The following is a 26,881-nucleotide window of genomic DNA, read 5'->3' as shown; positions in this document are numbered from 1 at the left end:
GCAAGCTGGTTATAAATGTTATCACCTTGAAAGAGCAGCCATGATAATGTGGATAGATCAGTTTTGTCTCTGGTTTTCTTTGCATTCTTTGTGCTTTTCACTCTTTTTGCAGTCAAGTTGAAGTGCTTGTTTGAATTTGACAGTTCATGTTATACCCAAAGCTATAACTGACATGTGTTATCTATACATGTATTTGTTGTCCTGTTTTAATTATGAGCAGTGCAAGTCACAGCGAAGATTAACACACACACACAAAATTGAATGTGTAAAATCATCTGTAAATATATTCAGATTGGAAATTAGAAGGTGGTTTCTAACTGTCAAAAGAGTGAGGCTTTGAAAAATTTTGGAATAGGTTTAGCAGGGGAAGCCTAACTGGTTTTAAGATGGGCCTTGATTTACAGTACTGTCCCTGGGGACTGGACTTCATGGCCAAGAAACTGATTTCTGCTTACAGATTTCAGATTAAGAGAAAGTACTGTGTTCAAGAATGAATCTCAAAGCAATTCAAGCCCTATTTGTACATCACAAAGAATGGGAGGGGTGGCAAGCACGCAGTTTGCATGTGTTCATTTAATATGGTAGTTTTATGACATTAAGAGCTACTAAAAATGCAAAATTATGATGCCCTTCTCCATGCCTATTTTAGGAGAAATTACGGCTTGAAAGAAACAAGGAGTACAATCAATATCTCAGGGACAAAGAAGAATGGAATGAAAGGCTAAGGAAATTAGGGAAGAAAAACAGAGAGGTAATGCAGTTTTACAGTCTTACCACTGACTAAAACACACAAAGTAAGACAAAACAAGCAAATAATGTTCATTTAGGCTGCAGTTTTATTAATGTATCTAGGAAAGGCTGGCTATGACTCATGCAGTACAGTTCCTGATTCCTGCTTCTGTCATGTGTGTGAGGTGATGGATGCTTTCATTCTGCTGTGTGTTGGAAACAAGTCCCTGGGTTGTTTTGGTGATAAAAGCAGTGATCAAAAAAGCTGTTTCTTTGAACAAAATATTGAACCCTACATAGGTTTTATTTGCAGATACTCTTTTCCTCAGTCAGTGTCCAGTTCCTGAGAAAGGAAGGCAAGTGCAGGCCACTGTCCAGAATATGGTGCTGTGCATTTGTGAATAATTAAAAAAACCCCCGTTTACTACCAAAAATGAGCTAGATGTGCATAACTGAAATGATGTTCTGCTCTGAGGCCTTCATATGAAGGGTAAAAGTGAGAAAACTTGTAGGTTGAGTTACAGACAGTTTTAAGAGGTAAATCAAAAGCTGCATGCACAGAAGCAAAGCAATCAGTTCATTCACTACTTCCCATGGGCAGGTGGATGTTCAGCCATCCCCATGAATGCAGGGCTCCATCACACATACAGGGCTTGGAAAGACAGATGCCATCACTCTGAATGTCCCCCTGTCCTTCTCCTTTTCCCATCTTTATGTGTTGAGCACGACACCCTGTAGTGTGGAATATCCCTGGGGTCAGTTGAGGTCAGCTGTCCTGGCCCCCCAAGCTCCCATGGACCCACAGCCAGATCTCTAGGAGACTGGCAAAAATGCTGCTTGTGTTTGTGTAGCTGAGTCTATAAAATTTCTAAAATTTTTCTTCATGTTTGGGCATTCATCTTTCCTAATCTGACTTATCTAATAAAATCTATTTAGGGACTCAAGGTTTTTTCTTTTTGCTTTGTTTGTCAGGCATTTGAACCTTTAAGTTATATTTTTATTATTCTTGTGTAGAAACAGTTTTGCTGTCATTAAAGAACAAACAGGAAAATAAGACTGGTAATGATTTGTTGGGTTATACCATCTCTGAGGGATATTTAACTTGAAGTGAGAGTCAAGTAATGTATGTGACCTTCAAAAGTTAGATCCAACAGTTTAGATAATCCTAGGATAGACTTCAGTTGCAAGAAACTTCTGGAAGTCATATACTACAATCCTCTGATCAGAGTAGGCTTAACTTCACAGTTAGATCAGGTTGGTCAGGCCTTATCTGGTTTCGTTTTGAAAGGATGAAGAATCCACAGTTCTCTGGGCAACATATTCCACTGCTTTAACTGCTTGATCTGAACTTCTGTTCCTCTTTATCCTGCTGGAATATCCTTTGCCGCAACCTGTGACTGTTTGTTCTTTGAAAACCATTATTCTGGCAATAACCGTTTTGGTAGAGCCTGCAATTACTAGGACTTCCTGCCCCATACATACCCTCCTTAACCTTCTTTTTCCAGGCTGAATAAACCCAGCTTTGTCAGCTTCTCCCTTAAGAGCTCAGATGCCTTAACCATCTCAGTAGCCATCCTTGCACTTTCTCCAGTTCATCAGTATCCATGGGGAGGGGAGCAGAAATGGGCACACTACACCAGAATCTGAATACTGAATGAACACTGGACAGGGAAGGATCACTTACCCTGACCTACTGGCAACAGGTCATGCAGCCCAGGGTGTTGATAGCAGTCATTGCTGCTGAGGGTCCTCTGCTGACTGCCTGCAGTTTGTTGGGTGCCACTAATCCAGGCCTTTATCTGCAGGACTGCTGTCTAGGCAGTCAGTGCCCAGCCTGTGCTGGTGCATGGTATTGTATTCTGTCTGGCATTTGTTGGTCTTTGTGAGGTTTTTGTCAGCTTAGTTCTCCAGTTTGTCAAGACCCTTCTGAGTGGCAGTCACACCCTCTAGTACACTGATCCTTCTTCCCACTTTGGTGTCATTTACATCCTTAATTTATTTTGCGTTACATTTTGTAGAGTAAGAGTTACTGTTGTCTTTATTCCATAGATGAAACATTAGTGCACAGAAACACTACAGGATTTATCCAAACTCATTTTGTTTGTTAGAACTGTGTATTGAACTCTGGTCCAGTGTGTCATAGGTTAGTTTTTTATTTACTATTTATTTATCCTTTCTCATAGTGACTTCTCCTGGGGAGCAAAGAAATAGATTAAGAAATGATCAGGTTAAAAGGTTGTGCTTATAGGTAGGAAGGATTATAGACTTCCCTGAGTCTGGATAGTATAAATATATCTAGTCTCTTGAAGAGGTGTAAAGTTCCAGGTGTTTTTTATTTTTTGCACCTCTTAAACTTAAGGTCAGATTGGCCTTGGTAAAAGACCTGTCCAGGATTGACAGCCATTCTTTTGAAACGCCTTAGATAAGAGGAAGAGTACCTTTTGTTTTCCTCAAGAAAAATAAATAAACCCCTAACTTTTAAGTACTTCTTGGAGTATTTTCCTTGATCACCTCTTACCTTTCCTCCAGTACTTGTTTAGGGAATGTTTGAAGCAATACAAAGCCAAAGTTTTACTCAGTGTGATTTGTTTATATTCAGATCTTTTAATAATTTTTTGTTTCCATTAAACAGAATGAGATGGACAGGAATAAAAAACCTCTTGCTGTTACCAGGCTCCAGCCAGAACTACACACATCAGTACAGCCCTGTAATGCAGGTGCAGGACCTCCCAAGAAGGATGCCTTTACTTCTACAGACCGTTATGAAGAGCTGCAAAATAAGAGGTGGCTGGAGGAAGACAGGTACCACAGGTTAGATGGTGAGGTTGAATTAAGAAGTCGACTATTAAATAAAAGACTTGATGCAGACTTGGATGTTCTCAATGGAAGACATCGTGGATTTTCTGGCCAATCTATAATTCCCATTAGGAAGCATCACAGACTTGATGAAGATCGTGATTTTGGTCGAAGATACTACGGAGTGGACTATGATCCTGAGATAATTGAAGAAATGGACCCTAGATTTAGATGTGAAAGCACCTATGACAGAAAGACTCCACGGGTTTTTTATGCTGAAAGGTATTCTTAATTCTGCTTTCTCCTTTATATCTGTAGTGCTTGTTGACAGCCATGGTTTGCTGTCATTGCAAATTAGACAAGATTCCCACGTGAAAACAAGATTGTTGTACTTACTTACAAAAAGGAACTTTGCAATAAGTTATAGAAAAAGTGTTGAAAACTTGGGCCAGTACCTGCGACTATGCATCAGAGATTAAGGAGCATTTTATATTTTATACCAAACTTAAGATACTAGAGAAATTACCCCAAAAGAAGAAGCCCACAATTCATTTTTATGAGGAGTGGTTTGCCAGAAAACATGTTTGAGAGCAAACCTCTGCACTGAGAACCTAATGTTACCTCTGCTTCCTTAGTCTGTAACAGTTACAGCAAGTCAGTTTTTGGTTCAGATTCCAGCAGTGTTTTGAACTTCAATTTTGGTACATCCCACTATGGGTATAAAATGCAAAAGTGTGTTTTTAAAAAATCCTCTTTTTTACCCCACATCTTGCTAAATGACAGATTTTAAATGTTTGCGTAGTTGAACCAAATCTTGATGGTTTTAATAGGTGCTCATCTCTGTAGTAACTACACGGGTTGAATAAATATTTAAGAAAGCCCAAACCAAACAGAAGAGGGTGTCTCAGATTAATCATTCAGGAGGAAAACTGATACTATGTACTGTTCAGTATTAAATAGTCTTTACTGTGTTAACTGATACATCAGTTTGGTTACTTTGACATAAATTGTTTATCTTTCTCTTCCCACTTATGCACTTAGAACTAAAAAGAAGTATAACCTTCCCAATCATCTCAGGTTTGGCAGTCTGGCCATTGCAAGAACTGCAAGAAAAGCAGATGGGTTGTGGTGTAAAACAGTACGAAATTTGAAAGAGATATGTTTTATACTGCTAAATTAAAATAAAGGCCTAAAGATTATTGTAAATGAATTTTATAAAGGTGCTTTAATAGTGTTCATTTGTTCACTTTTGAGATTTTGGGAATGTGAGTGTTGTAGGTGTTTTTTTCCCGTTGCCAGAATTACTTTTCTGCAAGTGAAGGAAACATCAGTGTCCTCCCTTTGTAAGGCAAAATAAAGACTTTTTTTTTCTAGATTTGACACTTCTTGAAAAAAACAAATTGTACCACTTCCCACAATATTAAATACTGCAATCATGTTTCATTGTTGCTGGTGGACGGGTTAAGTGATCTTTGGAATTCTGGTTTACAGGGATAATCTTCTGGATTATACTGCTGATTAGTAACTGGGGGAGAAAAAAGGCCCTCAAATACTTTTCTACTGCAAAGGTATTTTTTAATTCAATGATCTCATGCTTTTTTCCCAGTTTCAAATGCCACTGGAGTTAAAATAATTTTTCTCCAGAAATAGCTTTTGATTTTCTTTCTCAGCCTTTAAAAAAAATTATAAAGGAATTGGAGAAAGGAAATGGAGAAAATTAAATGTCTGGAAACATTTGGGAGAGGTAAATATGGATTATTTCGAAGTTTCAGGTGGTGTTTTCTGCTGTGCTTCTGTAAGTGTGTATTTATTCATACAGTGTTTCTGAAAAAGACTATCAAATGGAAACAGTGGTTAAATAGATAAGAGGAATAAGATCGCCTGTTTTCTGCTGAATGAGATTCAGAGAAGAGAAAATTTGTTCCGTTCTGTGGTGTAATGTTGGTGGAAATGGGCAAAGAAGGTTTTAGTCTAAAATGGGCTTGCCCTATAACTTTTTGGAAAGAATAAAAAAAGCTGAACTTAGTGTCTAACAAAGATAACCAAAATATTTTTGAGACTGCAAGTTTAATCCTCTTTGTTAATTAATACTAAGAAGAATGAATGTCCTCTTTTTATTAGGTAGATGTTTGCTACTGTCTAATGCAGTTAGACACTGTCTAGTATTTAAAATATAAAAATAACCATTTGATAATGTTTGAGAGTTTACTTTGTTTCTCAAAGAATCTGCATGGAATTTTATGGACAAAGCATGTTGTTTGAACCAACAGTAGACATCATGTTGAATGGAAGGATACTAGTTCTTTATTATTCCAGAAAACGTGGATGGGACTTATATGAATATCTGTGATCAATATATCAGTAGGCAATTCATTACTTATTTGGAAAGGCCTCTGAAACAGCTTTGGTTCCAGTTTTCTTTTAAAAGAAAATATAGAAAATAGTGTTATCTTTGTTACGTGAAAACCTGGTGCATCTTCTTAAAAGTTGTTGCTGGACCATCACTTGATTGAATGGCCTGAATTTAGATTTGTACCTCAAGTTGTTTGGGCTTTTTTGTGTGTAGTTTCTATTACTGAATTTTTATTGAAAATTATTTTTCAGTGTTTTTTTTATTAAATCTGTTTTTTAATTTAGTACTTTTTTTGTCCTTTGCAAGGAGCTCCACTTAATCTTCTATGAACTACATTGTCTCTCTTCAAGGAGAAACATCTCTTAGTGACAGCTCAGCTTCTGATGAAGAGTCAGCATTTTTTTTCTACACTTCAGGCAAAGTCACCTTTTCCAGAACACATTTGATTCATGACAGAAATTAAATTCATAAAGTGGCATATTTTTGTTTTCTGTACTAACGTTCCTAGGTCTTTAAATTGGGTTTATTGGATTGGAGAGGCAGATGTTCATAACAGGACTTTTCAGAAAGGTTTTTGTTTTGACAGAGGCACAAGGACTGTGCCATATTTCATCAAATAGAAATGGTGACAGGGAAGTGAGGAGAATCACAAAATGTTTTGGTTCTTAAGGGTGGAAGTCTATTGCCAGCAGTCAGGTCTGTCCTGTGTCAGCTTCTTGACTGAATTGGGCCAATGTGTCTGGGCCTGCCTTGCTAAACTTACTGCACTTTACAAAAAGGTTTGCCTCTTATATCCCGAGCTTTGTTTTTTTTTTGCTTCCTCCCTGCATCCTCTCATTACACTGCAGACAAGGCTTTCTCTTTCCTGCCTGCATTTGCCTTACGTGGCCAGCCTTTTAGGGAGCAGATTGATCATCGACAAAAAGATGATACTGATCATGAAAGGAGATCAGGCCATTGCCAAGAGGGTGGATGTCAGTCATCCTTTCATGTTGTTCTTGTGGGTGGTTAAGATGACAAATCAGTGCTTAATAATCTGCTTGCATCTTTTCAAGCCTTTGATTATTGGCTTTTATTAAATTACAGAGATAGGCAGAGCTGTGGTTCCTTTTATGTAAGAGATGAAGATTTTTGCCATGTCTACCTAAGAGTTTTTATTTTTTGTTTGCCAAATAGGAAGTCCATGGCCCTGCTGAGCTCTGGAAAATGTGTAACTGTTACCATTTGTTGGTTATTTTATTTTTTGTTGAATGGCTATTCATATCTTACTCTGTCAAGATAACTTGAAGTCCTCATTAAAGAGTTGTTATTTTGCAAGGCAAGAACAGCTTATAAATTCAATTACCCTGGAACCTTTTAGGAACAACTCCCTTGTGTCCATATGATATTTGGCATCTTTGAAATTTCTTGAAGTTTCAATCATATGACTTCATATGACAATGCAAATTTTAGCTCCTGAATATTCACTGTTGCTTGTCTTTTATCTTCATCAGATGTTCCCTCTCCCTTTTAAATTCTATCAGGTGCATAGTGAAGGGGAGGTTGTCATTAAAGAAGCTTTTCATATCTGAAGTGGCTGTTTCACCAGTCTTGCCTCGTAGCTGTGTGTGCCAAAACCTGGTCTAGGCTTTGTTGGCTCCCGGGGGATTAAGAGCAGCAAGATCTGTTTCAATTAATGCAGTGTGAGTGTCAAAAGCCCTTTAGGTCTCAAAACTCTTAACCTGGCATAGTAGTCCAAGGTTACATCAAAGCAGGCTTGGGAATTCATGGTCCAGACAGAGCTGACTTGACCGTGCTAGCAAATTGAACTGTTTCTAGAAATTTTGTGTGATATTTTCAGAACTGGTTCTGCTGTCCAGTGTGCAATCAGGCTGAAGATCCATTTACATGAAACTACTCAACCTTCCATTTTGAACTGGGTGTTTTTAGGCAAGCACAGCTGAATATTTTCTGTTTCTTTAAGGCCCTATCTGAATGGAACAGTAAGAGAGACATCTGCAGATTATGAAGACCAGTTAAAGGAGAGAGCACATGTGCGACAGATCTCAAGAGCTGGAGATTCTAGGTGTGATATACTTGGTGTTTTTCTGATAATTGTGCTACAGAATCATGGTGAAAGACAAATGTTTATTTAAAATTCCTGAAATGTTTTCTCAAATGGCTGATAGTTTTTCCTGCAGCTAAAATGTAGTATAACAAGAAAAATGTCTTTCCTTTGAGAACAGCCACTGAAGTTTGTGTGCCAGTTTTCCTTTTGAATCAACAGATCACTTCCAACTGAAGACTTTTATTGATTCAAATAATGGGGAATCCTTTTTTGGTAGTAGTTTTTTTCCTTTTTTTCCCCTCTTCTCTTGGTTTTGGAAGTCATGAAGTGATCTAAGTGTATGAGGCAGAAGCAGAACACTTGGAAAGCCCTTACATGAACTCATGGCTGGCACCATTCAGTCTGTCATTGTGGCTGACATGCTCAAACGAGTCAGTGTTTCTGATGGCTTCAGAAAATATGGGCAAATGGAAACTCTGAGAAACACCTTTTTTTGCCAGGCAGTTTCTTCTTTTGCTCGTGATACTTCTTAGTGTTGTAGGAAAGCTGTTATAAATGTATCCTGTAGTGATGTAAGCACATCCATCATGGTTCACACAGACTGTGTAGGAAATTTTTGAGTTTCACCATTCCATTTGCTTTTTTGTCTCTGTCAGAAATCAGGTACAGATTAGTTCTTCAGCTAATGAGGAGGCCAAGTCTGCAGCTGAAATACAATATACAACAGGCCTTGTTCTTGGTATGTATAAAAACCTAACCTGACATTGAGTTAAACTTTCTTTGCATATATTAATTTTCTCTGTGAATAATTAAAAACTAGAAAAATGACCTTTTTTTCTTCCCCTTTGTGGTAGCTGTCTCTGAGACTGGTAAATAAATATTATTTACATAGAAAAAATAAAGAAAAACACATTCCTTTTGCCCCTTGGTGTAACAACCTTCTGATAAGTTTTGAAGAGCCCAAGTTACCTCTTAGATATTGCTACTAGTTTAGGACCCAGATAAGTGATTAAATCTTTTTAGAAAATGAAGCATAGGAGAAATCTTAACCTCTGTATTGTTAAAGACACAGCTTTATAGTGAATTTTAAGTGCAGAAATATGCAAAATGGTACTTTCCACAACCTTGGGCAAGAACAAATGATTCTGATTATCTCTTACTACTTAAACATAGCCAGAAAATTTAGCAGGAAACATTAGTATAGGGTGTAATAGAGAGAAATTCTGTTAAAACCAAAACATTCCTAGCTGAATTAATAAAAGATAAATAAATTAATACTTGAAGTTTTTAAAAATGAGAAGTGATTTCAGACTCTCTCTATCTTGCACATCGTGGTCACTTTATAGTTCCAGCAAAATAGTTGAATAAAAATATCAGTCAGCCATGCATCAGGTTGTTTTGTTGTTGTTTATTTGACTTTTCTTTTAGTTTCTTTCCAGCTTCCTTCTCTTTGTTGTTCAGGTCTCCTTCACTAGAGATACACAGAAACTTTGTATATGGAGTATGTTAGGAGTCCTTGTGTCTGGTAGTCATACTATGCATAAAGTGATGATGATGATGGGTTTTTTTGTTCTGTTTTTAAAATAATGGCAGACCTCCACACTTGTTCTGGGGGAAATACCAGAAGGTGACAGTTTTTTGGGTTCCTTAAAATCCATGTGAGATGTTATCACTGTTCCATTTTGCATACACACATCTCCCAGTACTTCTCTTAGTAGTCATGGGAGTAATCCTAAAAGTGGAGCAATTTGTCTCCTTCCATGTGGGCTTTACTCTCTTCAGTTTTAACTTTCATTTTCATCCAGAGCAGTGTGGCATAATTTTGGAATGCTGTAGTATATCTTCCTTAGTTGAGCATTAGAGGGAAAAATAAAAATTAAAGTAATTTTTTTTACTTACTGTTGTATCACATAGCTTTGAAATTTGTAGCTTCCTGACTATACAAAACCAGGCAAACTGGGAAAATAATAATGAAAATTTTACTAGTTTTGATCGTCACGCTCCAAAGGAATTGTGTCTTAAAACCAAATATCTGTTTTTTTTAGTCACTAAAGGTCCAGTGTTCATATACTCCACTGTGTTTCAGGTTTTAAATTAACTGAAATTCAATGTTTTTGTCCAGTACCGTTGCTTTATTTTGTGTAGCATTTACACCAATGCATGGTCATTTCCATTAGGCGATCAGGACCGAGAACTTCTGCAAAGGAGAAAGGAGAAATACAGGCAAGAGCTGATGGAACAGATGGCTGAGCAACAGCGAAATAAGAGACGGTAATGGAAAGTTACTGTATTTTTAAAAGATAATGGCTGGAATTTAAAGGTATTTCATTAATTCAGTGTAGTAAGGAAAAAATTCGTAACTAAGAAATTCCTGGTAGGTAGATAGTATTGCATTCAATTAAACTCCTTACCATGGGAGCTTTAGTTTTTAATGAACAAATTCCCCAGTTTCCAATGGGACAAAGAAAATCCAGATTTTTTTCATTTTTAAGAAATGATTTTCAGTTTCTTTGTGGTAAAGAAGCCTTAACTGAAGTTATCTCTTTTGCTGGTACATGAGTGCCTAACTGCTTGGCAAAGTTGAATATTAATCTTGTTTTTGCTCTCCAATTTGGGAAAGTAACCTCCTATTTTTGAAGCAGTTGACTATGTGGCTTATGCAGAGTAATAAAATACTAATTTCTTCCTTTTCTATTAGTATCTCTCTACTGAATAAGAGTATGGGTACATAAAACCAGTGATATTAGTGAAGGGATAAGGAATTAAAACTAAGTTGCTATTTACAGTTTCGCTATGATGAGAAATTGTACATGCTGAACAAACGTGAGCCCAGAAATCACAAAATGGTATTTATTGGTGCACTTCTGAATCATTAATTTCAGTGTGTTTAATATCAACTTCTTGATTGTGAATGAAGATATGTTTTTAAGAAATGTCCTGAAAAGTTTAAGTAAAAAGATTTGTGGTGGTTTGTCCTTTTATGCTAGTTGGGTTTTTATTAGGTGGAATAGATGATAGCTGGATACTTCTTGAGAGTTCTGTTTATTTCAAATATTTTTACACAGTGTCCTTCCCTGACTCCAGAAAAAATCAAGTGGAATCATTGTCTTCTGTTATCCTGTATTTTCAGAGTTATTTTAACTACAGAGTTGAGAGCTCTGTGCTTTGAAAGAATGAGTACAGTTGTTACTGCTTTCTGATTTCACCCTTTTTTTTAAAAAAAACCCCAACAAAACAGTGAGAAGGAACTTGAGCTCTTAGTTGCTGCTTCTGGAGCTTATGACCCAGAAAAGAAGGTAAGAAACTTGGATTTTCTTTCACCTATATAGACTTTCCCTTTTTTGCTCAGGCACAAAACTCTATAGGGCTTCTATAAAATGATATATTTATCATTGGTTTGTTTTGTTTTAAGAGGCCATTAACATAGAACAAGGATGATAAGGCTGTGTCATGGTTTAACATCAGCCTCAGCTTGTAAGACTTAATGCAGGGTTCCTGCTGTCTCCACTTCCTTAGTAAGGTGATGATTGCATTAGGAATTTTGATCCACATATATCCAGGAGTAGGTTGTCAGCACAGGTAACATGTGTAGCAGCCTGACTGTCACAGCACTCACGTGATTTGCATGTTTGTTTGCCAAGGGCCCGAAGCCATTGTGTCTTGGGTATGGGGCAGATCTGCTGTTGAAGATGTAGAGAGGGTAACTTTTTCAAGTAAAAATAGACCGGTTATTAATTTAACCGGTTACCAGTTTAAACTGTCAGCCGTGCTGGTTTTTTTGGGAATGCTACAAGACAGAAGGAAGCTTATGCCATTTTTTGAGAGTTCAGTAGAGGTGAAAGGGGGTCTTACTTGCTAGAAAATTAAGGTGGATGGATAGCTGTAAGATGCTGTTAGTCAGCTTGTGAAGCGGGAGACTGAGAATGCGTGCAGACAAACAATGAAGCTGAATCAAAATTCTTACTCCTAATCAGGGAGGGAAGAACATTGATCTGGCTGCATATTCCTGCTTTCCCTGCTGAGGTGTCTGTTGTGCTCATTTGATCCCTTTTACAAACTGATTCAGCTTGGTTAGCTGGCAAAAATCTGAATCTTTTTTGCTGCTTTGGTTGGCTTAGAGAGGTCAGCTGGCTAATCAGGGATTCAGATGGTGAAAGGGAGAGGGATGGAGTGTGCAGCTGGGAGCCAGGCAGGAAAAGAGACAAAACTGAGCAGAGGGTGCTCGTTCTTTTGGCTCAGCAGGCTACAAGGTCACTGTAAACAGTGTGGTCTAATCAAAGCTGACTATGCAGAAGTGCGCTGTGCTACAGCACTCAGTATACCATATGCATCTCCAAAGTGCCTGTTGTAGGAACAAAATTATATCTAGAACAAGTCCAGAGCATGTGTACTGTTTTAAAACCACTAATTTAGCTGAAAGCCTTCAATTAAGTAGAATTGCTGCATACATTCAACATCAGTCACTGTTAGCTTTAAATTGCCTCTCAGGGAGAGATTCTAATTAGGTGGATTTCTTGATTAATTACAGGTTGGTTAAATAGAAGTGCCTGATTAAGACTCTATAAATGTAGACTGTTGTATATACTCCTTGTATAAAATGAAAGAATCTCCAGGATGAACTGACTACCATAGTCACTTCTGAAATTAGATACAGAGCTGAAATCTGGGGCACTTTGGGAATATTTCACATTAAAGTTGTTAGTAAGAAAGGCTGTTTTAAATGTTCTCCTGCTCAACATACTAGATTTGAAATGACAAAAAATAATCTGTAGACTATTTTATAATTTTCAATTCCTGTAACTTGTATCTATTATCTAATTTTGTATTCACATCTATAAATTTGAAGTTAAATTTTATATAAGCAAATCTAATACATTTTGAGAATTTTTATCTTAACACTGTAGTCCATGATTGGTGAGTGCTAACTGTTTTGTATATACTGTCTTGCAGCTAAGTGATGAGGAGGTAAAGATTTAATATTTTGCTGAAATACTTCCATATTGTAGGATATGTGATTTACTGGTATTTAATAGTGAGCTGGTTTTGGGTGTTACTTTCTGGGTGTGATAGGGTAGTTCTGAAACTAACTGACTTGCATGCCTTTGCATTATTTGCATGTTGCCTTTGACTTTCTTCTGAGACTGCCAGTTATCAATAAACATTTGCTACTTCTGTTTCTAAAAAGAACCACCCCAAAAATTCGTAATTGTTGTAGCTGAAAAAAATTGATAAAATCCAAGGATCTTTAAAAATTAAATAATGTCATTGGAAGGAAATGTTTATTGGAAAAAGTCTCAGTATGGATGGATTTTAGTTTTTACTGATTATGAGCTATTTCAGTCTTGGGGCAGGGTGGAGGGATTTCGTAAACTTCTCCTATGCCTAATATAATATGAGAATTCTCTCAGTGTGGAATATTGGCATCTGTAGGTAACCTGTACTACAGACAGAAATATTCTTTTTTCTGATCATTATCTAGGATTAGCATCATATACTTCCTGAAACTTGCCACAGAGGTTGTTTTTTGTAAATCTGTGATAAACTTCCTAGATTTCCTGGTAGTATTAGATTCCCTGTAAGTCATCGGGAGAAAAAAATGCAATTACTAGAAGTTTGAACAGCTAATTGGGACCCAGTGAAGTGTTAACACAACCTAAATGGAGGCTCAGGATATTTCCTAGTAATAGCAAGATAACTGCTTTGGGTTTGTTTTTTGTTTACTTTCTCTTTTCCTCTTACCTTTTTCTTTTGTTTTCCTTCAGCCAAATAGACTGAAGCAGTTTGGCTTCACAGCAAGAGCTTCTGAAGAGAAAGTGCCTCCTGAAAGACCCAGGGTGGCTTTCCAGACTCCAGTGCCTGTCTCTTCAGCCTCTCCAGTGACTGAAAACTTTCACAATGACAAAGACTTTCACAGGGGGATAGCCAGTGCCCTTGGTGAAATAGCAGCTCCAAGGTGCTTCACCATCATGTTCACTTTGCATGTTAAATACGGTTGTTGTTAAGCATGCTATTACTGCTAAGGTAGAGCTCAGTGGGGCTACTGATCCTTCTTCAGGGAACCAAAGGTAGAAATTAATATTTTGACAATTAACTGAAAACTAACCACTTTGCATTGGAATAAATTTTAAATGTCAATTCTTCACAGTTTATTTTGAAAAATCTGTGGAGCCTGGGTTGTCTGTGAAGACAACTGTCTTTTAGTGGATGTTTGTGTAGAATAAAGGTTGTACTATAGAAATTATGTCCCTACCTGTAATATTGACTCATGTCATATTTTCAGAAGGCTGGTATGGCATGAGTTTGACCCCTGTCAATTAAGCAAAAATTCAGGGCTATGTTCAGGGATGCACTGTAGGCAAGGACAGCTTCCGCTAAATGCTCTGATTGAGACTAAACTGTTCAGGGAGAGAGAAGGAGCTTCAGGCATGTGGCTGAAACGGTGCTGAGCTACTTAGTACCCTTTGACCAGAGACCAATCCTTGCCCTGTTTTATTCACTGTTACTGATGTAACCAGTAAGTATCATTAACTGAACCACTTAAGGGCTACATGCTTGTTTCATGTTTAGTGCTCTGCAATAATGTGACTTCATGTACTGCTCCCTAAGGGAAGGTTAATTCTGAGACTTATTGTTTCTGCACGGCAATAATGAGAGATCTTCAGCTGAACTAAATCTGGAACTTTTTTGTAATGAATTCTCTTTCTACCCCATCCTCTCTCCCTTCTCTTTCCCTCCCTTTCCTTCTCTCTCTCCTCCCCCCGCTTCTTTTGATAATCTCTTTTCAGTTGTACAGCAAACCAAAGAATTGTGTCCCTTTTTTCTTAAAGGCTTGCACCGTTGCCACCTCCTCCACCACCAGTTCTCACAGATAACTACAGAACACCTTATGATGACGCATATTACTTTTACGGGGCTCGGAATCCTTTGGATCCTCCTCTTGCATATTGTAAGCTGATAGTTCAGGTGGATTTTTCGTTAGAGTGATTCAGATGACTACTTTTATTCTTGTTAAATGATGAATAATGTAGAACTAGTGACTGCAAATTAACCCCATCTTTTAGATTGAATGAAAAGGGCTTTTTTCAATACTATGTTTGAACAAAGTAGTTTTTTCCAACTACAAAAGGGCCTGTGGCTTCCAGAAATCTTGTTCATCACTTGGGCAAACTCTAGTCTCAGCTATTTAGCCATTACTCCTCCCAGATAATCTTCATTATAATTTTGATAATTAAAACATGATTTTCTAAAATCACTTAAATCACATTATAATGAATTACATGTGTAGGTGTTGCTACAGTCACAGACATAATTTTAAATATTTTAAAAATATTTAATAATTGATTAAGTATATTAATGTATGAAGAATTCTACCTTTATATTTTAAGGACTCTTTTATCTGTCCTTTGCTTCACAGTGATTTCATGAGTGAAACAACTATGATATGTGTGGGGAGGACTGACTTGTGTGGTGTTTGTCTTTCTGTTTTTTTCTTTGTTTGCTTTTTTAGAAGAAAAAACAAATACTTTTTTAAAAATGTTGTGCTAAAAAAGGTAAAATACAGGGAATACGAAGTTACGAAGATAACTCTTACTGGTTTTATTTGAATGAGGTTTATATACACTGGGGAATTTAAGAACAGCTAGAGATTTAAGAGCAACCGTTTTTGGATTTTTTTTCTGTCTCCATTGTAAATTTCTCTCTATCTTGAAATGGAGTAACTTATGGTTTGTGAAAGACTCATTTATGTTTGTTTGCTTGTTTATTTAAAGGTTCTGTGCTCTTTTTGTGCTTTTTCTTAGTAATCTTATTTTCTGACCACAGCTTTAACTCATGGAAGTTTTGGGGCTTTGACAGGGCTATTAAGTGTGGGGTTTCTTTTCTGTGTGTTTTATTTTAGTGTTGTGTTGTTTGCTTGTGTTTGTTTTCTACCCTTGTGTCAATATACCTTCTAGGACAAAACAGCTTGCAGTTGAGAGGATTAAAGAAACTAATATTTGAAATTCACGTATCAGAGTTAAGTTGTCCTAAAGTTTTGTTACACAAACTGGAATATTGCTCATGCTTAATATTTGAAAAGTGAAATTATTTGAGAGGTGCATCTGTTACTGTCTTGAACAGAAGCAGTGGTATGCACGGTAGTTTCAACCCCCTGTGGCAGTGCTGCAGATCCTGTTTCAGTGACACTACAGGTGCCAGATGTGCTGCAGTTCTGCTGGAGGCTCCCCTCACAATTAGATGACACATTTGGAAAGCATGAGGACAAGTGTTACATTAAACAAGATTTTAAATTTTGTTATTTCATTTTGGATTATGTTAATGAAATAATTTGCAAAATTTAAAGGGGTTTAGTTGAATTTAAGAAATCGATTTCTACCTTGGCATTTTATTTCTTGCTCTAGAGGGCAATAAGGATTAGCTAAATTTGTTATAGAAGCTGGGAGTCCTGTTTGTAATCCTGCACTCAGAGAGTTTGAGCAGTGAATTGTGTTCTTTTAATGAGAAATATTAATATCTGAGCATTCAAAATTTAAAATAGTATTTTTTTTTACTGTGTAGATGGTACAGGTTTGATGGGAATGCAACCCACTCCTAATCTGGATCCTCTTTTAAGCCAAGCCCCAGTAGAGCAATCTGTGTAAGTATTATCTAGATTCATATTCTTTTTTTGCATTTATCTGTATTGACACACTTTTCATGTTTGGAGTATTTTGCTGAGAACAGACATGACTTTGAAATTAAATGTGTTAAACACAACTCTTCAAACTTCTAGTGAAGGATTTCTATCTAAATAATAAACCAATAATGCAGCGAAAATATTTGGGATTATAGTCTGCCAGGTTGTGGTAAACAACAGCTCTTAACTATCTCAGGCAGGAATTCTGAAATTTGAAATTTTGAAATTTGTTTTCTGTTTTTTCAATTCCCCCCATCTGGACCCTGTCATGTTTTCCTGTGTGGTTTTTCAATTCAGAAGTAACATTGGACAGAGGAATACAGGAGACAGACAAAGAAGCATGGGGGTATTGTCTGAAGAAAGAACACATCCTTCCGGAGAGGCAACGTTATCTTACCAACAAGAATTACAGCAGCAGGTACTGAGTGATAAAGCTTCTGACTCTTTATAGTTTTATTTTTTGACATATAATCATTGTAACTGTAGTACTTTTGCAGCCATGTTTATTTAGCTTACAGATAAAAAGCTTTCTTAAATCTCTGTCCCTTCATCACTTCCTTCCTCACATTCATCTGACCCTGCTTTAGCTCATTTTAGTTCTCCAGGTGGACAGTAAGCTCTTCAATTCTTTTTGTCAGAGCAAAGAAAGTGTTAAGACTCATAGCAAACAGATTAGTTCTACACATGCAACTTTATATGATCATTTTCATAAACATAAGAACCTGCATCTTAAAATGGATTATATTGCTCTGATATCCCTGTTGAAAGATTGCCTTTGAGCATTATTGCTATAATTGTTAGGAACAGTCTAATTTCAGTAAGTTCTTCATGATCATTTGGACACTAATTCAAAAGTTTCCCTGAAGTGTGTTTGCAGTGCTGTCTTACCTCTTTTTAGCTTTCTTTTTGAATAGACTATACAATTTTTTTGAATGTCCTGTTCCAGAAGATGTCTTAATCCCTTACTCATTTTAGTGGCCTTTTGCTGCTGTACCTTGTGGGGGTTCATATTTATAAAATGCATTTGGCCATGATGAAACGTTATTTTCAAAGAGGTTTTGCTAGAACCCTGTTCGGTGGCACTTAACATTTTCTCACCTTGTTCTTTGTATATTTCTTCAGCAGAGGGTAAGGAATGAGTTTAAAAATTTCATAGTTCTAATTATGATTGTGCACAGGGATAAAGGAGAGGCTGCCAAACAAGGTCAAAAAAGGAGTTAAATAAACATTTAGAAATAGTGTCCGCTACTGCACGTATGCTTCTCTAAAGGCTTTTTCTCACTGTAGTCTTAAGTAAATTTTATCTTGCCATGTGAGAGACTGCACAATTTGACATAAAGGTCTAATAAACGTGGCATGATACAGTTTTTCAGAGTTACTGTGTGGGTTATGTTTGAAAGTGAACAGAAGGTATTCTGCTTTTTTTTTCCCCGTAGACGGAGGTGACTGACTATTTTTGTAAAAGGTTGAAGGGACTAGATGGGTCTTTGTTGACTCATTATATCTCTTATGGAATGGTATGACTACTTGATAAGGGGAAATCATAGAATCACAGAATGGTTTGAGTGGAAGAGACCTTAAAGGTCATCTTGTTCCAACCGCCCCTGCAGAGACACCTTTCACTAGAGCAGGTTGATCAGAGTCCCATCCAAACTGGCTGTGAACACTTCCAGGGACAGAACATCCACAGTGTCTCTGGGCAACCTGTTCAGTGCCTCATGACCCTCACAATGGTTCATACTAATTAGATAAATATAGCTACTATACCTACATAATGCAAAGGACAAATAAACATAAGAAAAATACAGTAATAGATGTTAGTTACATAAAGAGCAGTTAATGTTTTAAAAGCTGCAAGTAGAAGATGAGGTTTTTGACACCTGTTCATATTGTAAATGTTACATTTATTAGGAACCAGTTACATTAACGTAACCTGATTTTGAAGAAAAGGAAGAACAATCCATAGAACATTCCTGTGTAACATCCATGCATCATATTGTATTACTGCAGAAAACTAGTTCATGAGTGGTTATAGAATTGTGTAACATTCTGTGAAGGCATTTATTGTTAGGTGTCATCTCTAGTCCTAAGTTTTGATTAAAGAAAATATATCAAGTTGAGAGAAGCAAGGGTTTGTAGTGTCGTAGAATTTTGCCTGTTTAATTTTCATCATTAAGTTTTTATTAAAATTGTACCTAATGTCATATTTTTACGGAACTGACTTTGGTTGGTTTGTTTTTAGATAAGAGAGAGGGAGGAGCGACGCCGACAGGAGCGAGAGGAGAAGGAGCGCTATGAAGCCAAGTTAGAAGCAGAAATGAGGAATTACAACCCCTGGGGGAGAGGTGGTGGTGGTGCTCCTCTCAGAGATGCTAAAGGAAATCTGATAAGTATGTTTGCCAAAATTATAGGTTGTCTTTTCAAGATTGATGTTTTCTTGCTCTCCTAAAGGCTCAATTCAGCTATGTTGTTCCTTGTTTTGTAACACCGGTAGCCCTTTACTGACAAATAAACTTACTTGTTTCAAGGAGATGCCCTCTAGGAATATTTGAGTAATTATTTTGATTTCTGTAGGAGCATTCAAAGAGTACAATTTGAACAAAATGGGCAACATGGGATATGTCAACTAGAAGAGAAGACACAATGCAGTCATAAAGAGAGGTGGAAAGCAAGCTGTTAGAATCGTCAGCAATACAAATATGCTAAAGTCTGTTGTGAAGGCTTTTATTTAAACATGTCCCAGGAACAGGCTTTAAATTGTTTGGGGTTTTTTAATGTAATTTCTAGGGTTAGATATCTCTGCTTGTGACATGGAAAATGGAAGTATGTTTTGTATAAATATACAAAGCTAAGTGGAATATTTACATTTCCACAAGTAACACGGCTGGTAAATGGCTATATAAAGAGCAGTCAGCAGTAATGTTTTAAGGCTTGTTTTTTTCCAAGTGCTCTGTTATACAGGATGGGAGTAGTGAGCTGGAAAATAGTTGTGATCCAGGCAAGTTGTTCATCCATCCCTCCACTAAATCGTGGAGCACTTAATGGATAAGTAATTAGTTTCAGTTGTATGACACTTGAGCAGTATATGACAAAGTTAATAGTTTGAGGGTAGCAGGTAAAGTTTAAATGCTTTTATAAAGATCTTATGGCCAAATTACAAGTTAAGAAGCTTGCATTAAGCATCCATGCTTATGTTTATCCCCATAACAGAGGTACTTATACTGCCTGACTTCAGGCACTACGTTTGAGTGTCTGGCGTCTTTCTCTAGGCTTTAACAATGATGACAGTGGAAATGCAGAGATCTCATACTAGCCTGAGCTCTGCATGTAACTGCTGAGAAGTTTATGTCTATCTGTAAATGAGGAACTGAGAGAAAGAAGCTTCTTATCCTGTTTTCCTGGATTACATATGTAAAGTACTTTTCCCACCATAGCTTGGCAGCATGATGGATAAGCTACGAGTCAAATGTCATAAAACATAATATGCTTTCTGCCATGTCTCTTTTTTATGTAGTGTGTGACTTGTCTTTTTATCCTCTCAAAAGTGTCTGTAAATAGTCTTTAAGACTCTGCTATATGCAAAGGCTGCTTTACAGAGAGGGATGTAATATAAAGTTCTTGGAATCTGTGTGCTTAAATGACTACAGTAATTCATAATTATCAGAAATGCTATTTCAAAAGGTAATCTGAAAACTGTGCAGTACTTTTTTGTTTTGAAATGAGTCTTCTAGGTACCGTACGGTAACACTTCAAAACCAGCTGCAATTAGCATCTTTGATCAGGCACCATGTAAATTTTGGTGAAAATGCTGGATAATGTTGCTTTGTTTACATGTGAAAATCTGCATCTGGATTATTACTGAAGACATGAAAATCAAAATACACTTCAGTGCTTCAGTTGTGGTAATCACCCTGATAGTAATCAAATAGAGATTCAGCACTTAAAATACCAATCCTAAACACAAAAGTATTTCACAGCTTTAAGGAGACAGAAGGAGTGGTTTCTAGATATGTGCTTGTCCCTTTTGTCATTGAGCTCTTCATCTTTTGGTTTAATAGTGTTTTGGGGCAGGGGAGAAGAGAGATTTGTTATGAAGAATCATTCCTGACAAAAGAAAAGCAACAGCATAAATCTTTATACGCTTAGTTAATAGTACCTAATTATTACTGTTTCACCTTTAGCCTTTATATTCTTGCCTTTGCCTGAATTTTTTGTTCCCATAGTTGATATGCACAGGAAAAGTGGAATTTGATCAAAATTTTTTAGAATCTGGAGTGGACATGCCTTTTGTGAGAATAAAATACTATAAACAGTTATTTCCCCTTTCCTTTAGCGGACTTGAATATCATGCACAAGCAAAATGAAGATGCATATCATAATCCAGAGGCAAGACTGTATGAAGATAAAAGGGCTGTTGTAGCTGTTGACCTAAGTTTGGCCTCCTCAAGACCTCAGAACACAGAAGCATCTACAAATAAAATAGCAGGTTTTTAAGAATACTGTACTACAGCTTTAAGTATCCATAAATCTTAGTGATCAAAATTCACTAGTTCTTTACCCCTTTTTAATAGTCCTATGATAGTGTTAGTGCTCTCTTAGTATCATGCTTCTTTCCCAAGCTTCTTCATTGCTGCCACTGTGTGCTCTTTAAATGCATTTTCTTATCTGTCTTGTTAGTAGTGATAACTAATAACTGTTTTAGTACTGAAGAGTCAGGATCAGTATATTCGTTTTCCAGGTGCAGCTTTATCTATTAAAATCTTCATACATTTTTTTAGTTCTTAAATGACACAGTAAATACATCTGTATAGTAGGTTAATAGATGAAAATATGGAAGAAAAGAAAATGGAAGGTCTTCAGGTGTATGATGTTAGAGTTTTAAAGGTGCGATTGGTACAGTAACTCTAAAAGTTCTAAAAAGTTACATGTAAATTAGATACATATGCAGCCCTGTGCACTGCCTCCAAGTTAGAGGGATTTTCATTTATTTTTGTATTTAAAAACTAATACATCTTCTTACATTTTGTGAGACATCTAAAAGAGAGCACTGTGATACCCCAGGCCTGTCTCTAGTTTGGGCAAATGCCAGGATCAGTGATGGTCTTCTCAGTTCAGCTTAGATGCTACTTTTCTTTCTGCTGTCTGAACTGTTGGGCTTCTGTATAAAGAATAACATGGTATTTGGAGCATAGATTTGCTTTGCATGGTTGCAACTCAATGTCCTTACCATTGACTTTTGTTCCTTCTGTCTTGCCTCTCACTCTTTATCTCTAACAGACTTTATTTAATCATTGAGTGAAAAGTGAAACAGGCAAGGCCGATAAAGTAATAATGTAAAATGGCCAAGAGCCCCCTGATTAGATCGCTTACTTTGGGATCAGGAGGTGGTGCACATCAGTGATGGAACTTCATAGTCTTGCACCTTGAATTTGATCAGCCAGGCAGTAAAGTGGCTTTGTGTGTGTTTTGATGGTTTTGGTTAGTCTGACTTTTGGTGTTTTTTTGTACACCAACCTACTAAAAGAGGAACTTGCAGGATAGTACCTGGTACACAGCATTTTCCTTGATATTTTTCATAGTAACTTGTTTGGCTTCTAAATGTCTTTTGCATGGAATGTATCTGCATGAAGCAACTCCATCCTGAAAGAGCTACATGTAAATTTAGTTGTATTTTGGAAAGATTCAAGCACTTCTTCCATGTAAGGAAGAACAACACTAACCTCGAAGTGCACTCCTTGGTATGCAGGCACATGTTCCTAAGGCTGGGCTGTAGTGTAAGCATGTGCATTCCTCTGGGAATACGTGTATGTGTTATTTCTGCTTTCATCTGACTGGAGTGGAACATCACCATATAGGGAAATGTAAAGTTTGTCTCAGCTCAGTGGAGGAGCTATTGCTCTTGCACATTCTTTAGGGACTGTCCTTCAGAGCAGACATGCTATGAGTAAAAACATGCAATATGAGCTGAAAAGTTAACACAACTTACTCTGCCTTTCCTCTTCTGCTTCCTGTAGGGATTCTGTTCTGCAAAACCTGCTCTGTGTGGTATCTGAATTAATCCTCCTATCTACACCTTTTGGGATTGTACAGTTATGACATGCTCATAATTCGGGGCTACAGGAGACCTGACACTTCAAACTTCATAGTACAGAAGGCACCTTATACAGCCAGAATTCACTTTTCTGACTGCTTAGAATTTTATTTGCCAGTCTGGGGCTTTGCTTTTTGTAGCATCCTTTGCTATTTTACCTAAATATTTGTTCTATTAGGATGCTCCAATTTTAAAGAGTGAATAAACCGAAAGAGCAGAACTATATGTTCTGTGAGTAATTGCAAGTAATAAAGTAATGAGGTGTAAAATATTTGCTATTCTAATTAACTAGTGGGTAATATTTTTAGATACTAAACTGCAGCCCAGACAGCAAAATGTATGATCTTTATAGGTATTATTTGGTAAAAAACCAACTCACTTGGATGTTAGTAAGTAAGCAGCTAAAATGTGGCAGCATTCTAGGCAGACAATGTAAGAACCTTTAATGCCAGCTATAGTGTTGAATTATGGCTGTCATAAGCTACCTTTTGAAACAAGTGTCTTAAATTCCCCCTTCTTCACTCTGGTTTGCTGGTTTAATTTTTATCTGTAACTTTTCTCTCCCCTTAGGTTTTCCATTTGCACAGGCCTCTCCTTTTGCTCGGGGTAACGTGTTTGGTGAACCACCATCTCCACGGTATCTTAAGCGACAGGAGTCGTACAAGAACTTTCTTCGTCTGCAGGTGAATGTGCACGCTAAATATCATCTGGTTAAATAAATTTTAAAGAGAGGTTTTCCAGTCAGAGTAAATCACGCTGCTGACCTCACTTACCCAGTCATACCCAATTCTGTACACAAGAGGTGTAGTAAGAGCTGTATACTGTCGAGTTTCTCAGAGTTTGGCTTACATAGTAGTGTCACTTTAATAAACATTTCCTAATAGTTGGCTTCTTTAATCTAGGTTCTACTATTTTTTCTAAATGAAGCTCTTTAAATATAGTATTGAGTTCTCAAACTGTGCATACTGCACAGGTTTGCACACATAAATACCTAAAGAAACAAATATGTTTGCCCTTGGAAGTCTCCATGATACAAATGCACGTTCATCAAACTGCAGTGGTCATCAGTGAGACAGTTACAGTGCAGTTATTTATTGATGGGTATATAAAAACTGATTGTTCTTCTACCAGGTTGTCTTCTGTCCATAACACTTCACATTTAAACTTATGCCACAGGAATTAAGTATCAATGTAATTAAATATCTATATTAAGGAAACTAGAATTAATTTAAGAGTACTAAAGTCATAGAGTAGTTTGATGGGAATCTCTTGAAAAGATCAAGGGGCTTTTTCCATGTATGGAGATGCCAGAAAGACTAAGAATGGGCACACCTTTGGCTTCAGGAAGTTAGCACTGGGTCCAAAAATACTATAATTGTGGAAAGGAAAAAGATAATTGCCATGTCTTTTCTTTGGTTTGGTTTCCCATCTTCCATTACTTAGTGAAGAAAAGTGTTATTCCAGCACATGTAGAGTAGAGTAAGTTTTAGGATGTACCTTAGGTTTATTAGTAGCATTTATAACTTACTTTCTTATTCAAGGGTGGTTCCATAAGTAGTGGCCAATAAGAAAAGTAAAATAGAATCTAATTTTAAAGGAATTCTGAAGCTGAAATGTAAGTCATGCCCTGGGATTCTTTCAGTTGTGCCATAGAACTTTTGACTGTGCAAGTAGGTACTGCCAAAGCTTGTAATGGTAAGTGCTGTTTATCAGATTATTGCTGGCTATTCACATTTAAATACCTCTTTGTTTTATTTTCTAGATTGAAGAAAAGAGACGTAGGGAAGAAGCAGAGCGAGAAAAACTTAGAATAGAAGAGGAAAAAGAGGAAAAACGACTGGCAGAACAGAGGATGAGAATTCAAAAAGCATATGAAGAGGAACAGGAAGAGAAAAGGAGAAAAGATGAGGAGGTGTAGTATTTTGATATTTTGACTTTTTTCCATCCTGAACTAAGCCTTTGTCATCTAGATTAAGCAAGTAAACTGAGAAACGTCCTGGGAATTGGTCTTTGCATGTCAATGGATGTACATTAGCTAGAGGAGAGGGGGAAGATTGTCAGCATTAACTAGCATGTTTTTCTCACTACTTATGGTGTATTAGGAACTTGGAGTACTGTTAATGCTTCTAAGAAAAAGTACATAGTTTTATAAGTGACAGTGGTGCTCTCCTTTCCAGGGGAAATGAATTAAAAAAAAAGTCCAATTTTTTGCTTTTTTTATTAGCATCTTAAATCTAGCTCTTATGGAATTATTTATATTCTGAATGTAGCTATACAGGTAGATTCTGTAAAGCCTTTTTTTTGAATTGGCAAAGAGTTATATTAGAGATTAGAGTACTGTTTGTTTTGGTAGAATGCCAAACAAATCTAATGAATACTTTTCACGGAGGTAAATTCGAACCCAAGTCAATCCCCATGACTTTAATTCAAACTCAAGTTTTATCGAATTTGAAACAGTGAATAAATTTTCATAATTTAGAATATCATAAATAATTGTAGGAAAAGGACACAGAACCATCAGAGATAGAGGAATCTTTCAGCATCCTGTGGGATTATGACAGATTGGTTTAGAATGTAGGACTTTGACTTTTGTGAGAACACAGTTTATATTCTAAATTCTCCTTCACTAGTATGAGCAAGTTAGTTGGATGAGCCCTGTCTGCTGGATACTAGAGCTGGTCAGAATAGGAAGCTTGCTGGTATCATCACTAATCACAAACACATGACTAAAATTGAGACCAGATGATAATTTTCTCTGTGGGTTTGTGTTAGTGTGGTGCATGTTTGCAGTATGTTTTGTTTGAATCTGAATTTTTGGAAAGTACTCCTACAGTTTAGCCTTAGCTCATGGCAGATCTGGGGTCACAAACTGATGTTTATAGAAGTTATTGGGAATTCTGTTAAATGATGTTACCCACGTTGGGACTGTAGATGTTTAATTGCAAGAGATATCTTTTTAATTGAACGTTTGAAGTCAGCCTGATGAAATATGCTTTTCATTTTGTACTGGACACTTTGATGGTGTAATTTTAACTTTTCACGGAAAAGCAAAACAGAACTTTAGTAATTTTGAGTCTTTTCTAACATACTGCCAATGTTTATGTTACAGCGAAGATTGAAAAATAAAGAAATAATTCGATTAGATGAAGAACGGAAAAAAGAGGCAGAAAGAAAAAGAAAAGAGAAAGAGGAAAAGCAGCAGGAACAACTTAGACAATATTTTGAGAAAGAAAAGATGGAAGAGGAAAAGAGGATGGTATGCTTCAGTGACTTTCTAAGATACAAATACTTCTTTTTAACTTTTAAACATAACTGGATTTTAAAGAAATGTCATGATTTCTTAGACCTCTACCTTCAGTGTTGCTCCCCTCTCAGTTTATCAAGCTGCAGTGTACTTAATGCACAAACAGAACAGCTGGTTGAAAAATCAGACATGCTACAGTGGAAACTTACCTTGCTGATTGAATTTGCATTAAAAAATAGTAAAAACAAGATTAATAAGAGCAAACTGCACTCTGTAGTTGATTTTTATATCTGCAGTGAAGTACCGTGACCCGCATTTGCAGAGGTGCAAATACAAATAAAATTAGTTATATAATAGAGGACTGGTAGGACTGTTCATCCTGAACAATGGTGTTCTTGGTAATTTAATTATTTTCCCATGCCCTGGGTGATGTAAAACGTCCATCACATAGAATTCTGATGGAAAAAATCAAAATAAATTATAGAACTGTCTTTCTTATAAAATTTCTACAAAATTTCTGTCAGTTCTCTAAAATGGACAGATATAATGGAAGTGTAAGACATGCAACTTAAACATAAATGAAAAAAGCCCCTACAGCAGAGGAAAAAGGATTAAAATTACTGTAGGTAGAAAACAAAATTGTATAAAATAGTTTTTGAAATAATTTTATGCATTTAAGAGCATTTTTCTGTCAAAGGAAAAATACTACCAAAACTCCTCCTGTCTAAAATAATACTTTTTTCAGAAGCTACAGGAATGTAGTTTCAGCTTTACTTTCCTCCTTGCAGTTTTCACGACAATCTTCTCCCATCATTCCCACTCTTCAGAACAAATCAGTAAGCAAAGAAGAAAGGATTCCCTCTGCTGAGAGCCGTGTATCTTACTATTCACAAGTATGGTTTTGTAGCAAACTTTAGTTGGTTTATTTAAGACAGTACAGTGTATGA

At 36.6% G+C, this 26,881-nt stretch overlaps 1 protein-coding gene across 9 annotated transcripts in view; it reads left to right on the top strand.

Annotated features, from left to right (window-relative positions):
* Nucleotides 1–26,881, top strand: part of CSPP1 (centrosome and spindle pole associated protein 1) — a 63,499-nt gene that overhangs the window by 16,220 nt on the left and 20,398 nt on the right. For 4 of the 9 annotated variants that reach the window (XM_071554404.1, XM_071554401.1, XM_071554400.1 and 1 more), the window contains 17 exons: nt 650–751; nt 3,362–3,807; nt 7,842–7,943; nt 8,582–8,664; nt 10,103–10,196; nt 11,164–11,221; nt 12,876–12,890; nt 13,688–13,878; nt 14,753–14,871; nt 16,482–16,560; nt 16,897–17,017; nt 18,842–18,989; nt 20,933–21,085; nt 23,261–23,373; nt 24,453–24,602; nt 25,800–25,946; nt 26,723–26,827. In XM_071554404.1, coding sequence (XP_071410505.1) covers nt 650–751; nt 3,362–3,807; nt 7,842–7,943; nt 8,582–8,664; nt 10,103–10,196; nt 11,164–11,221; nt 12,876–12,890; nt 13,688–13,878; nt 14,753–14,871; nt 16,482–16,560; nt 16,897–17,017; nt 18,842–18,989; nt 20,933–21,085; nt 23,261–23,373; nt 24,453–24,602; nt 25,800–25,946; nt 26,723–26,827 — 2,226 coding nt within the window. The remainder of the gene's footprint in view (nt 1–649; nt 752–3,361; nt 3,808–7,841; nt 7,944–8,581; nt 8,665–10,102; nt 10,197–11,163; nt 11,222–12,875; nt 12,891–13,687; nt 13,879–14,752; nt 14,872–16,481; nt 16,561–16,896; nt 17,018–18,841; nt 18,990–20,932; nt 21,086–23,260; nt 23,374–24,452; nt 24,603–25,799; nt 25,947–26,722; nt 26,828–26,881) is intronic. The other 5 variants (XM_071554409.1, XM_071554402.1, XM_071554405.1 and 2 more) reach the window with 4 other exon arrangements.

The sequence above is a fragment of the Pithys albifrons genome, chromosome 4, assembly GCF_047495875.1.
Source record: "Pithys albifrons albifrons isolate INPA30051 chromosome 4, PitAlb_v1, whole genome shotgun sequence".
NCBI lineage: Eukaryota > Metazoa > Chordata > Aves > Passeriformes > Thamnophilidae > Pithys > Pithys albifrons.
This window is presented reverse-complemented; position numbering and strand designations above follow the sequence as displayed.